We start from the raw sequence: 14,288 nt of genomic DNA, 5'->3' as shown, positions 1-14,288 counted from the left end.
GGGAGCTTCCTTATTATTGTTTTATGAACACACTGTAATTTAACCAGTGGTTGAGATTCTTACTTGATTAAAGTTGTATATGATTTGAATGACTTTGACCCTTACCTGAGAAACTTGCTTATTTCTCTAAACTATTTCTATAGTACATTACAGTTTTTAAACACTTTATATACTTGGAGTACCTGGGTGGCTCAGTCACTTAAGCGTCTGACTTCAGCCCAGGTCATGATCTCACTCTTCATGGGTTTGAGCCCCGCATCGGCCCAGGTCATGATCTCACTCTTTGTGGGTTTGAGCCCCGCATTGGGCTGTATGCACTTAGGTTATGCCTGGAGCCTGGAGCCTGCTTTGGATTCTGCTTCACCCTGTCTCTCTGTCCCTCCTCCGCTCACACTCTGTCTCTCAAAAATAAAAAATGTTTTAAAAAATGTATAAATACTCTATATTCTTGAAGTTGATCCTCACAGAACCTCTTTGGGAGTAGATAATTACTCCCTAGGTTTTGCTAGGTAAATAGTGAAAGGAAGTATCTGTTTGGGTCTTTGCTGACTGTAGTGCAAGATTCTTCAGCAAAAGCTCTACCGTGCTCTTTTCATGTGCTCTATTATTGGCAAATAGAGGTTTTGCTTGAGAAACACAGCCTGCTTTGTAGGGGCTGATAAAAGTCTTCATTACTTCATTTATTACCATTTGTGAATTTACTTCCTTTACTTTACTTACTTCCTTAAAACTAGCAGAGCATGTAGAAAAGGATCTCCACATAAATGAAGCTTTGAGAAACAACAAATATAGAGAGAAGATATGCAAATATTCTTTTTATAGGTTAAATATTTTTTATCTTAAAAAATCCTATCTGTAATAGGTGTATGTAGAAAAAAATTACTCTCTTAATGGCATTGAAAATCTTCAAAGAGATGAATGTGGTTCTTCAAGTGATCAAATGTGTAGAGGTGAGAAAAATACGGAATATTTTAACGTGGGATTTAACCATCTGATAAGAGTCTCTGTTGAAGGAAGTATAGCCTTAGCTATGTATTTGGATCTGTTTAGAATGCACAAATGAAATAGGAGGGATTTAAGTTTTATTTTGAAACTTTTCACTTAATATGAAATGACGTTAGTACTGAGATAGCCCAAACTGCTAATTGAACGACCTGAGTGTTAAAGTATGCACTTAGGGGGGCACCTGGGTGGCTTAGTTGGTTAAGCGTCCGACTTTCGCTTAGGTCATGATCTCGCGGTTTGTGGGTTCGAGCCCCACGTCGGCCTCTGTGCTGACTGCCAGCTCAGAGCCTGGAGCCTGTTTCGGATTCTGTGTCTCCCTCTCTCTCTGACCCTCCCCTGCTCACGCTGTCCCTCTCTCTCTCTCTCCTAGAAATAAATAAAAAACATTAAAAAAAAAAAAGTATGCACTTAGGTTATGCCAAGGCCAGTAATGCTTTATATATGGAATGCAAATTTTCTACAAAAGATTTCAACCATTTTGGTGACTTCTGAGATATTTTGCAGTTGATTTTTCTCCTCTTTCTAAACCAGGCTCTTGATTTCTTTTTTTATATTCATGCTTTGTTATACTTATGGTGAAAACTTAGTATTGTAGAATTTTAGAGATATTTGGACACTTAGAGATAGCTGATTAATATTTGGTACATTTGTGTATTAACTTGGCCCTTTGTATTGAACAAGTGAGAACACTGAAGCCCGGAGAAATGTGATTGGCTCATATCGGTCACTTTGTCCAGAACCCTCGGCTGCAACTGCCCAGTACCACGTTTATTCTCTTATGTCTGTGACTGACCCTGCTCTACTTGGGGAGAAGTTTAATTTTGAAAACATCCTCTTGCTCTTAACCCCCTTTTTCTTTCTAATGTGGGTCGATTAATAAAAACTGTAAAGAATATTATAGTCACAGATAAAAATTTTTGTTTTGAGTAGAGTTGATACACAACGTACCTTGGTTTCAGGTATACAAAGTAGCGATTCAAGTTCTCTGTATGTTATGCTATGCTCACCACCAGCGTTGCCACCATCTGTCACCGGTACAGTGCTGTTACAGTCTCATTGCCTGTATTCCCTATGCCATGCCTTTTATTCCTGTGTATAGTCACAGGCCTTGCTTGGAGCTGGCTCATTGGACGTGCTTAAAAGAGACGTGTTTGAAGTGAACCAAAACTGGGGAGGGAATGAGGTAACAACCAAGTGAGGAGCTGGCAGGCAGGCGGCACTCATCCTGTACTTGCTGGCTTGGTCTCCATGTTTCTCTCCCTATGGTAGGGAGCAGCCAGTTGTGTTCAGTGAAGCTGCCGTGTGCTAGCGGATGCCTTTAAACTACTTTCTTTCCCCCTTAGGTCCTTTCTCATAACCTGTGCACGGTGCTGAAGGTTCCACATGACCCTGTTGCCCTTGAAGAGCACTTCAGGGATGATGATGAGGGGCCAGTCTCCAATCAGGGCTACATGCCGTATTTAAACAAGTTCATTTTGGAAAAGGTATGCTTCATTTTAATGTCTTCCTGCTTATAGCATTGCTTGATTTGCACATTTCAAGTGGGCCCCCAGAGTGCCTTTTTGGTGAATTCACTGAGTAGTTCAGGTGTGAGGTATCATGAGATATATCAGGAAGGAAAGAATTTGAAACTGACATTGCTTCCGATTTCTTCCTCTTCTCAACTTTTCTAAAACTTGGTTTGATGTTTTCCAACTTGGCTCATTTTTTTTTTTTGAAATTAACGCTACCTGTGTTTTCTATTAGTCTGTGTAACTGTCTTCTCTTAGAGTGCTGTTAAGTTCTGGTTCCACATGTATTGACAATGATTGTTAAAGCGTGGATATGTTAGGGTAAACTGAATACTAAAGGTGATGTTTATCTTTACTAAATAACTATTATACAGCCAAGTTTCCATAGTAGACTTTTTAGGTTACTACTCAGATGCTTCTTCTGGGGTATATTATGAGTGAAGAGCTACAAAAACCTATTATATGTTTGGAAGCCAAATATAACCTATTGGTATTTGCTGCCATGTTCAGTTTATCCCTTGGTTTGGATAATTAAAAATTGACACAAAAAGGGGTGCCTGGGTGGCTCAGTCTGTTAAATGTCTGACTCTTGATATTGACTCAGATCATGATCCCATGGTCATGAGATTGAGCCCCGGTTGTGAGATCGAGATCCATGTTGGCCTTGTGCTGGGTGGGCATGGAACTTGCTTAAGATTCTTACTCTCTCCCTCTGTCTCTGCCCACCCTCTATTCTCAAAAAAGAAAATTTAGGGGCCCTTGGGTGGCTCAGTCGGTCAAGCGTCCGACTTCGGTTCAGGTCATGATCTCACGGTTCGTGGGTTCGAACTCTGCATCGGGCTCTGTGCTGACAGCTCAGAGCCTGGAGCTGCTTCAGATTCTGTGTCTCCCTCTCTCTCTGACCCTTCCCTGTTCATGCTGTCTCTCTCTCAGAAATAAACATAAAAAAAAAAAAACTAACATAAGGTGTTGAATTTAATGTACTTTTATTTCTTTTTAGAAGAAAAACTCTAAACTGATGGCACCTTCAAGTAATTAAAAAAATAGTGATTAAAAATTATGAAAGGTAGCATATTCTTATGATTACATAGACAATTAATATAAAAATATGTGAACTGAAAATGAATGTCCCTTTATTCTTTTGAAAGTCATTCTCCAGGTGTAACCACTGTTAAATTTCCAGACCCTTTTAAAGGTCATGCAAACACGCTCATACTTAATCCATAGTATTTGTTTTCCATATGGCTAATATCATGCTATACATATAGTTCTTCAAATTACTTAAAAAAATTTTTTTACATTTATTTATTTTTGAGAGACAGAGCATAAGCATAAGTGGCGGAGGGGCAGAGAAAGAGCGAGACACAGAATCTGAAACAGGCTCCAGTCTCCAAGCCAACAGCACAGAGCCCGACGCAGGGCTCGAACTAAAAAACCATGAGATCATGACCTGAGTCGAAGTTGGATGCTTAACCAGTTGAGCTACCCAGGCGCCCCTTCAAATTACTTTTTTATTTCTATGGTGTATTAGTATCATCTTTCCATATTGTATATATATATACTTAGTTTAGATATGAAAGTAGTCATATTCACATGAACAGTTGGGAAATTTCTGCTTTTGCCTATTTATTTATTTATTTATTTTATTATTTTTTTAAAATATTTTTATTTATTTCTAGGAGAGACAGCGTGAACAGGGGAGGGTCAGAGAGAGAGGGAGTCACAGACTGAAACAGGCTCCAGGCTCTGAGCTGGCAGTCAGCACATAGCCCGACGCGGGGCACGAACCCACGAACCGCGAGATCATGACCTAAGCGAAAGTCGGACGCTTAACCGACTAAGCCACCCAGGCGCCCCTGCTTTTGCCTATTTAAAACATCGAGCACGAAAGTTTTGGAGATATTTAAAAAATGCCTTTTTTTTTAATGTTTATTTTTGAGACAGAGAAAGACAGAGCATGAGTGGGGGAAGGGCAGAGACACACACACAGAATATGAAGCAGGCTCCAGGCTCTCAGTCTGTCAGCACAGAGCTTGACATGGGGCTCGAACTCATGAGCTGTGAGATCATGACCTGAAGTTAGATGCTTAACTGAGTGAGCCACCTAGGTGCCCCCAAAAATGCCTTTCAAAAAGTGACAATGATAATATGTTTAAATTAAAAATAAAATATGGTTAGGGGTGCCTGGCTGACTTGGAGGCGTATGTGACTCTTGATCTTGGGATAGAGCCCCTCGTTGGGTGTAGAGATTACTTAAACACCAAACTTAAAAACATTCAAAAACTGTATTTTCCCATCACCTAAATGTCACAACTATTTGCATATTTTTTTTCTATGGCTTCTTTGGATTTTTATTGCTGTATATGTATACATTTTTTATAGTTTAGTGTTTTTTCCTAATAGTAGAGTACAGTAATTAAAATTTATGATAATAAGTTAAGTTATTAGTTTGGAAATGCTAAAATGTTGGTGAAGATTTTTTTAAAAAATTACATGTGTTTCAGAAATTTATAGTAAAGGTTGTCAAGATTACAGTGTGTTCATTTATGTAGTATTCATTGTGCCTATACCTGTTATTCCATATCAGCCTCACAGTACAATTTTCTGCTCTTTGTGTGTTTATTTTATGGGTATCTCTGTTATGTTTTTAAAGTATTTCTTCTGCAGAGATAGTAACATTGCTTTGATCATTCCTAATAATCAGGAAAAAAAGAGAAACCACACCATAATGAAATGTAAGATTTAATCAAACTGACAAAAGCTACAAATTATGTGATTCCACTTATATGATGTATCCAAAATAGGCATATGGAGATACAAAGTAGATTAGTGATTGACAGGCTGATGGATGGTGGGAATGGTGAGTAACTACTAATGGGCTTGGGGTTTCTTTTTGGGATGATGAAAATGTTCCAGAATTAGATAGTGATGATTGTAGCAAATTTTTGTGAATATATTAAAAACTACTGAATTGTATACTTTAAATTTTATGGTATGTGAATTCTATCTCAAAAATCTTTTAATCAAATTGTGCAGAAACTGATTTGTGAGGTCTCAAAACTTCATAGTATGATGCTGTACGATTTTTGGGAGCTTTTCCTGGCTGCTGTTCTGTTCATTGATCAGGGAACTCATTTATGTTCTGTAATTGTAAATATTTAGTAAATATTAGTAAATATTTCTTTTTAAAAAATGTTTATTTTTGAGAGAGTACAAGCAGGGGAGGGAGAGAGAAAGGAGGACAGAGGATCAGAAGCAGGCTTTGTGCTGACAGGCTGACAGCAGCAAGCCTGATGTGGGGCTCACGAACTGCAAGATCAAGATCATGACCTGAACTCAAGTTGAAAGCTCAGCCGACTGTGCCACCCAAGTGCCCCAGTAAACATGTCTTAAATTCTGCAAATATTTGATGACCTGCTGTGTACATGTGTTTAATCTTAAAAAGTATGTCTGTTACTAAAATATAGAACAGGGGCTCCTGGGTGGCTCAGTCGGTTGAGTGTCCAACTCTTATTTTTGGCTCAGGTTATGATCCTCACTTGTGCATGCTCACTAAAATGAAAAAAAAAAAGGTAAAAATAGAACATATTTGGACATTCTCAGAAATCTGAAAATTGCCTTTTCAGTGTTAGAATTTGTGTAGGGTGGGCCAGTAGAGAAACATGGTTTCATAGCTTGAAGTGCTCTACTTTATTACTGCATTTTGTTCTCCTTGGTGTAACTTTCTTTAAATATCTTGAATTTTAAGTTTGAAAATGTTTTTTTGTTTCAGTATTTAGATATTTACTTATTTTTGAGCTAGCAAGAGAGGGAGCGGGGGCAAATGGGGAGGGAGTGTGAGAATCCTAATTTTGATCTCAGGACAATGAGATCATGACCTGAGCTAAAATCAAGAGTCAGTTGCTTAACCAACAGAACCACGCAGGCACCCATATTTAGGTTTTTTAAAGTTTTGTAACTGGGGGAGAAAATATAGCAGTATTTTAAAAGTTCAAAATTAGCCACTAAATTTGGAGAAAAACATTCACAAAATGAGTGAGGATGCGATGAAACAGTAAGTTCTTGTTTATTATTGCTTAGCCACCTGGAGTGGAATTTTGCCAGACCTTCAGTCCAAATAAAGCAGCCAGGCTTTCCATGGTGTGGGTTTAAATTGAGCAGATTAGTGCCTTGTTTTGAAACTTTGTTGAAAAGATGCCTATAGTAACTGGAGAATGTTAATATACAACTTAGAGATTGTCATCAGTTATGCAAATAAAATAAAAAGTAATGATTAAATATTTGCAAGATGTGATACACACACACACACACACACACCTTTGTGTCATATATATGTGTATGACACACACGTATACTATCTCATTTGATCCTCATGTTAATCCTGCAATGCATAACTAGAATTCTTATTCCCAATTAATTTAGGAGGAAACAGAGCATAAGGCTGCCTAACTAATAAGGGTTAGATAGATTTTTTGGTTTATTTATTTTGAGAGAAAGAGAGTCTTAGAGATAGGGTAGGGGCAGAGAGAAGGAGAGACAGAATCCCAAGCAGGCTCTGCACCATCAGCGCAGAGCCCAGTGGGGGACTCGAACCCATGAACTAACTGTGAGATCATGACCTGAGCCGAAATCAAGAGTCAGATGCTTGACTGACTGAGTCACCCAGGAGCCCCAAGGATTAGATACATTTTAGACCTAAGCATTTGATTTTACTTAACTGAGCCACCCAGGCACCCCAATTTTATTTTGTTTTTTAAGTAATTTCTGCACCCAGCATGGGGCTTGAACTTACAACTCTGAGATCAAGAGTTACGTATTCTACCAACAGAGGCAGCCAGGTGCCCCCTTAAGTTTTATAAGATGATTCTTTTCTTGTGATTAGTATCTGGTGTTCTTTAGTGTTCATTCTTCTCAATTTTCCCCTAGGTTGTTTGAGGTTTTCTGCCTTTGCCTAGGAGAATTATTCTGAGGGGTTGGGACCAAGGGATAAAGTATGTGGAAATTCGCTTTCTAAAAAGTAATTTTTCCATTTGATTTCTGTATCTGCTTCAAAGATAATCATTCCTGTTGTTCTTCACATTGACAGAATTGATTTTCAACTTTCCTGAGACATCAAATGATTAATATACTTATATCAGATATTTTGCCTACCCTAAATGTTACCTTTTTTTTTTTACTTGTTTGTTAAATTCCTTCTTTAGTAAAGAATGGAATTCAATAAACATCTAGAAAGAATGTTTCTGTGAACTTTCCCCTTCTGTTTTGCAAAGAAACATACCTGGATTATCTGACAGTGAATAATTGAAGAAAGCAGTATATTGTTACCTTTTTACTACTGATCCCTAATAGCCTACATCAAAAACTAGTCTGCTTTAGTATATTTATGTGGCAATTGAATTCTTCCCTGAGATTTAATAGCCTGTTAGGCTTTTGGGTCCTAATCATTGTCAATTCTTTTCCCTGATTCCACATGTTAAAGCTTGATCTAGTCTATTATGATTTAAACCAGTAATCTATAGATACCAAGTCCTCATTGGGGAATCTGCTGCTTTTCTAACATATAATTCTTTTTTTTTTTTTTTTTTTTGGCTTTTGGGAAATATACATACATATAAAAGAAAAACAAAAGTTCAATACAATGTCACTTCTCTAGAGGTTAGTAGCCCCTGCATTGGTTTTCTAGGCTGACATATCATATGCTTGCTGTTCATGTCAGTGATAGTTCTTCCATAAAATGAGGTTTCAGTTTTCTGTTACCTGAACGAATACACCTTCAGCAATCAAAATGTCTCCAAATGTGTGCCTACCAACTATCATTTAGTAGGAAGTCATATTGCTCTTAAATACCCAAGACCATGTTTTTGAGCAGTTCTTCTTACTGTCTTTTAGCCATATCATTTCTTCTTTCATTGTTGGTTGAGAGTTATATAATGTTATTGTGGTACAACCAAGTTGGACTCTACATTTTCATCATATTAGTGAAGTTACACATCACTAAAAACTTGTGAGTGAATGAAGAGGTTCAATGATAAAAACTATGGATGACTTCATGCCCTTGAATACTGTGGCCAGCAGTATAAGTCTAAGAGTGATATAGTTTAAAGAAATATTGTTTTTTTAAGATAACCAGTCTTAGTTGAGTATTTGCATGTCATGTAATTTAACTATTTAAAGTGTAAAATTCAGTGCTTCTTGGTATAATCACTTTTTTTGTGCCGTCATCATCACAAGCCAATTTTAGAAATTTTCCCCACCTTCCTTCAAAAAATTGCACCCATTATCACTCACTCCTTTCCCACACTCCTAGGAAACCACTAATCTACTGTCTATGGATTTGCCTATTCTGAACTCCTATGAGGCTGTTAGTGTCTGCCTTCTTTCATTTAGCATAACGTCTTCAAAATTCATCTACGTTGTAGTATGTAATGGCACTTCATTCCTTTTGATGGCTGAATATTTCATTATAATTATACTACCCTTTGTTTGCACATTTATCTGGTTATGCACTTTTGTGTTGTATCCACTTTTTGGTTATTGTAAATCTGCTGGGAGTGTTCATGTTCAGGTTTTTGTGTGGATAGACGTTTTCAATTCTCTTTAAAATGGTTGAGGATGGTATTTAACCCATATGGATGACTGCCTATGAATGAATTCTTGGGTCATATGGCAACTCTATGTTTATTTTATTTTATTTACTTTTTTTAAGTAAGCTCAACGCCCCACGTGGGGCTTAAACTCATAACCCTGAGATCAAGAGTTGCATGCTCCACCAACTGAGCCAGCTAGGCCTTCTGGCAACTCTGTGTTTAACGTTTTGGGGGACTATCAAACTGTTTTCCAAAGCAGACACATATCTTACTTTCCTACCAACAGTGTATGAGGGTTCCAATTTCTTTATATCCTCACAGTGCTGGTTATTTTCTATCAATTTGATTATAGCCGTCCTAGTAAGTATGAAGTATGGTATCTTACTGTGTTTTGATTTGAATCTTCCTGACAATTAATGTGAAATATTTATAATAAAAGTGGCTTCTTTAATTGGAAGTACAGATTATTGTTAGAAATTAAGAAAAAAGAGGAATTTATTAAGAAAATATGTATCACCCATAACCTTACCATCTAAAGGCAGTCACTATTATTTTGATCTGTTTGCTTTGAGTCTATTTTTTTTTTTTTTTAGCTGTGTTTGTATATATTGTTTTTCAAATTTGGATCATATTGAAAATATAAATATTGCCTTTTCCATGACATTACATTTTTTGAAAACATGAATATAAAGATAAAAATGGTAACATTTATTTAGAGTCTACTGTGTATCAGAAACTCTGCTAAATATTTTAAATAAATGTTCTAATTAATTCTTTATATTAATTCCATGGGTTAAGTACCATCATTAATACCTTTTTAAAGACGAAGAGACTGGGCTTGCTTGTCTAAGGTCATCCAACTACTAAGTGGTATTCAGTGGCTGTATAATCATTTTGAACCATGGGTTTATAACTATTCCCTTTTTGGTGGGCTTATATTTTTATTTTTTTCCACTCCTATAAATATCAGTGACTATCCTGGGTTAAATCTTTATATGCCTCTGATTCCCTTTTTAGGGTAGATTATTTGTAGTACAATTATTGATTGAAGAGTATGAATGCTTTCTGAGAAAATAAATTCTCCAATCAATTTCTAAAGCATCAAACTGGCCACTTTCCCAGTCTTCTGAGGACTGACTCTGCCATACGAATTTCAGTCTTGAGCTGGTTTGGATGAAAATTCTAGTTTATAGAACATGTGATTTTAGTTTTGTAACTACTTTTAGTACTTTGAGTCAGAATTGAGGTTTATAAATAGTGTTGCTATCTTGTATGGATTTTAGTGAAAAGAAAATATATATTGAAAACGAGAACAGCTCTACACATTTCTTTCTAGGATGTTATCTTCCATTTGGACACCTTGAAACCATTGGCAGCCATTGTTAGTTTTCCAGAAGATGTGAGATAATTTATCATGTATGATATAAACTGGGATTTTGGAGCACAGTTTGTAATCTTAGATGGGATGGAGTATGAAATCATAGATTTCTAGACCTTTTGTAGGTAGAACAGACCTTGAGATCCTCTCAATTTATAGACCTATTTTAATTTAGCAAGCACTCAATATTGAGCCCATACCCTTCAGTGGCTTGCTCTTGTTTCTAGGTGAAGTGCAACATCCTTAATGGCATACAGGCCCATGTTCAGTTTTGTCTTTGCCAACTTCTCTGGCCTCCTTTTCTTCCTCTCCCCTTCTTTTCCCCTTCTCTTCAGTTACATTGGCCTTCTCTCTTTTCGTCATATTACCAAGGCCCTTCCTGTCACAGAGCCTTCAGACAAGCCTCCTCTGCTGTAAGGCTTCCTCTGCCTGTAACATGCATCTAATTCCTGTTCATCCTTTAGGTCTCAGCTTGATTGTCACTTCTTCAGGGAGGTTTCTTCATGTCGCACCCTGCCCTTCCCAGAACTACTCTGCTGCTCAGTAATGTGTTTTCCCTTTGTAGCATTTACCACATTTTCATCATATAGATGGTTGTTTTATTGCTCTATTGTTTGATACCTGATACCCCTCCTAGAGTGTAACTTCTGTGGTGGCAGGGACTGGTTCACCATTGTCCAACTCTGTTGATTGTTGTCATCGTATACAGAAGTTTTTAAGTTTGACGCAGTTGATTGTCTAGTTTTGTTGCCTGTGGCTTTTAATGTCCTATCTAAGAGATCATTGCCCATTCCAATGTCATGAAGCTCTTCCCCTAGGTTTTCTTCTAGTTTTATAGTTTCAGGTTTTACATTTAGATTTTTACTCCCGTTTGCATTAATTTTTATATATGGTGTAAGATAAGGGCCCATTTTCTTCTGCATATGGATATTCAGTTTTCCTAGCACCATTTGAAGAGACTTTTCTTCATTGTGTAGTCTTGCTATCCTTGTTAAAGATCATTTGACCACATACACGAGGGTTTTATTGGTCTGTATGTCTCTCTTTATGCTAAGTACCATACTATTTTAATTACTATAGCTTTGTAATATGTTTTGAAGTTAGGAAGTATAAAGCCTCCAATTTTGTTCTTCTTAAGATTATTTTGGATCTTCATGGTCCTTTGAGATTCCATATGAATTTTAGGATAATGTTTTCTGTTTTGGAAAAAAAAAATGCCACAGGGATTTTTGTTGGGGATTGCACTGAATCTGTACATTGCTTTGGGTAGTATGGACATTTTAGCAATATTTAGTCTTCCAGCCCTTCAACACTGGAGGTCTTTCCATTTATTTATATCTTTAATTTTTTTCAGTAACATTCTGTACTGAAATTTCAATGTACAAGTCTTTTGCCTCCTTGGTTAAGTTTATTCCAAAGTATTGTATTCTTTTTGATGCTCTGCTAAATGGGATTTAAAAAATTTTTTTAGATTATTTATTGTTAGTGTATAGAAACATAACTGATTTTTGAGTATCCTGCAACTTTGCAAACTGATTTTTGAGTTTTCTGCAACTTTGCCAAATTTATTTATTAGTTCTAAGAGGTTTTCTCTGTGGAATCTTTAGAGTTTTCTACATAAAAGAAAGAGCATGTTATTGGCAAACAGATACTTTTACTTCTTCTTTTCTAATTTGGATGCTTTATATTTTTTCCTTTTTTGTCTAGTTGCTTTTGCTAGGACTTTCAGTACTTTGTTGAATAGAAGTGGTGACAGTGGGCATCCTTGCCTTGTTCTGATCCTAGAGGAAAAATACAGTTTTTCAGTGTTGAATATGATGTTAGCTGTGGGCTTTACACACAGGATCTCATTTTGTATTGTTTTTTTAAAGATGTAAATGCCATCATTTAGTATGCCTCTACCATTGAGCATGATTAAACTAAAGAATAGTGCATACATTTTAGAGAAGCAATAAGCCAAACAGACAACTTATTAAAATTAAGTAATGTACAGTGAACTTGCTGAAAAAAGCCACTAGTTATTTCCTGGGGAAATTTATGGAAAATTTGCTTGGTTTCTAATCCCATTGTAATCTGATTTTTACCCAAACTCCTTGGCTCCCTTGAAGGTAACTAGTAGCCACTAAATTGGAAAACCAGTGGTCTGTTCTTAACTCCTTTATGATCTCTGTAGCATGTGGCACTACTGATCAAACTTTCCTAATTGTTTCCTCACTCAATTTTCATATCTTTGTGGTTCTCTTGCCACTTTGACTGTTCTTTCGGTCATCATAATTCCTTTTCCTCCTCTTGTTTTGTAAATGTCTGTATCTCTTGAGGTTCTGTTTTTTGATCCCATCTCTTTTCTCGATTTATGTTTTTTGTCGGTGATCTCATTTGACCATCATGGCTTCAGTCATCATCAGCATGCAGTTGACTCACAAGTCTGTCTCTCCTCTTGAGCTATGGTTCCACTTCTTTGTCTATGGACACCTCCATCCACATGTCTTACCAGATCTTCAGGTTGAAGATGCTCATAACTGAAAACTTTATCTTTCCTTCCAACTTGCTTTTGTCTCCTTCATCCTCTGTCTGTTCTCCAGACTTGGTTGGTGTGATGTTTCTGGCATACCTTTGCTCATGCTATTTCTTTTTTTTTTTTTTTTAATTTTAAATATTTTTATTTATTTCTAGGAGAGAGAGAGAGAGAGACAGCGTGAGCAGGGGAGGGTCAGAGAGAGAGGGAGATACAGACTCCGAAATAGGCTCCAGGCTCCGAGCTGGCAGTCAGCACAGAGCCCGATGCGGGGCTCGAACCCACGAACCACGAGATCATGACCTAAGCGAAAGTCGGATGCTTAACCAACTAAGCCACCCAGGCACCCCTGCTCATGCCATTTCTTTTCCTGTCTTTTGTATTACTCTTCCTAGCACTCTTCAATATATACTTCAAGATCTGCTTAAATGCCATCTTTTCTGTAAAGTACTAATCTGGGCAGTAGATGACCTGCTTATTCTCTGCTCTAAAACCCTTCTATTGGGGGTTTCTTATAGGCTATTTCTGAAAATTATGAAGCTGTTTGTGATTTGGTCTATGTTTGATTTTCTAGCCATAAATCTAGCCACTCCCCCTCAGGAATCCTATAATTCATTACATAATCCACATAAAACCATTTCTTGTTCCTCAGGCTATATGCTTTTGTGCACATGTCATTTCCCCTTAGTGTTTTTTAGGGGTGCAGGTGGATAGAGTTAATGGTGGTGGCCTGTGAAACTAGTCCTATAGTGATGTCTTCCGTTACATAGATGTCTTCCATCTATTGAGTTCTATAAGCAATTTAGCATAGTGGAAAGAGACAGCACTTGAACTTTGATTTAAACCCTAGTTTTGATATTTACCAGCCACATGAACTTGGTATTCAATTTTTCTGAACTTCTGTTTCCTGATATTTATAAGCCATATGAGCTTGATAAAAGTACTCAATATTTCTGAACCTCTATTTCCTGATCTTTAAAATAGGGGCAATAGTTAGCCTTATAAGGCTAATATGAAGTTTAAGTGAGAAACTGCATATAAAATGCCAGGCATGCACTAAGTCCTCATTAATGGGTGTTAAAGAAAAAGGAAAAAAAAACCAGTAGCAATTACTGCTTTCCTTTCATGGGATCAATTGTGTATGATGGGGATGTGTGAAATGGTGTCAGACTGCAGACAGACCACAAAGGATATTGTTCTACTCCTGGGGAACTGGTGTGCCAACCACACATTCGAGTCAGGGATCAAGAGAAATTTCTCCATGCTGTCAGCTAGTAACTTCTTCCCTGTGG

The 14,288-nt window shown here is 37.1% G+C and overlaps 1 protein-coding gene across 1 annotated transcript in view; it reads left to right on the top strand.

The window, feature by feature from the left end:
- Positions 1 to 14,288, top strand: part of SWAP70 (switching B cell complex subunit SWAP70) — a 74,310-nt gene that overhangs the window by 21,922 nt on the left and 38,100 nt on the right. The window contains exon 2 of the mRNA XM_077769131.1: positions 2,349 to 2,489. Within this exon, the coding sequence (XP_077625257.1) occupies positions 2,349 to 2,489 (141 nt within the window). The remainder of the gene's footprint in view (positions 1 to 2,348; positions 2,490 to 14,288) is intronic.

Source organism: Crocuta crocuta, unplaced genomic scaffold, assembly GCF_008692635.1.
Source record: "Crocuta crocuta isolate KB4526 unplaced genomic scaffold, BGI_CrCroc_1.0 scaffold255, whole genome shotgun sequence".
NCBI classification, from domain to species: Eukaryota; Metazoa; Chordata; class Mammalia; order Carnivora; family Hyaenidae; genus Crocuta; species Crocuta crocuta.
Note: the sequence above shows the minus strand (reverse complement) of the source record. Positions and strands in the feature narration are given on the sequence as shown.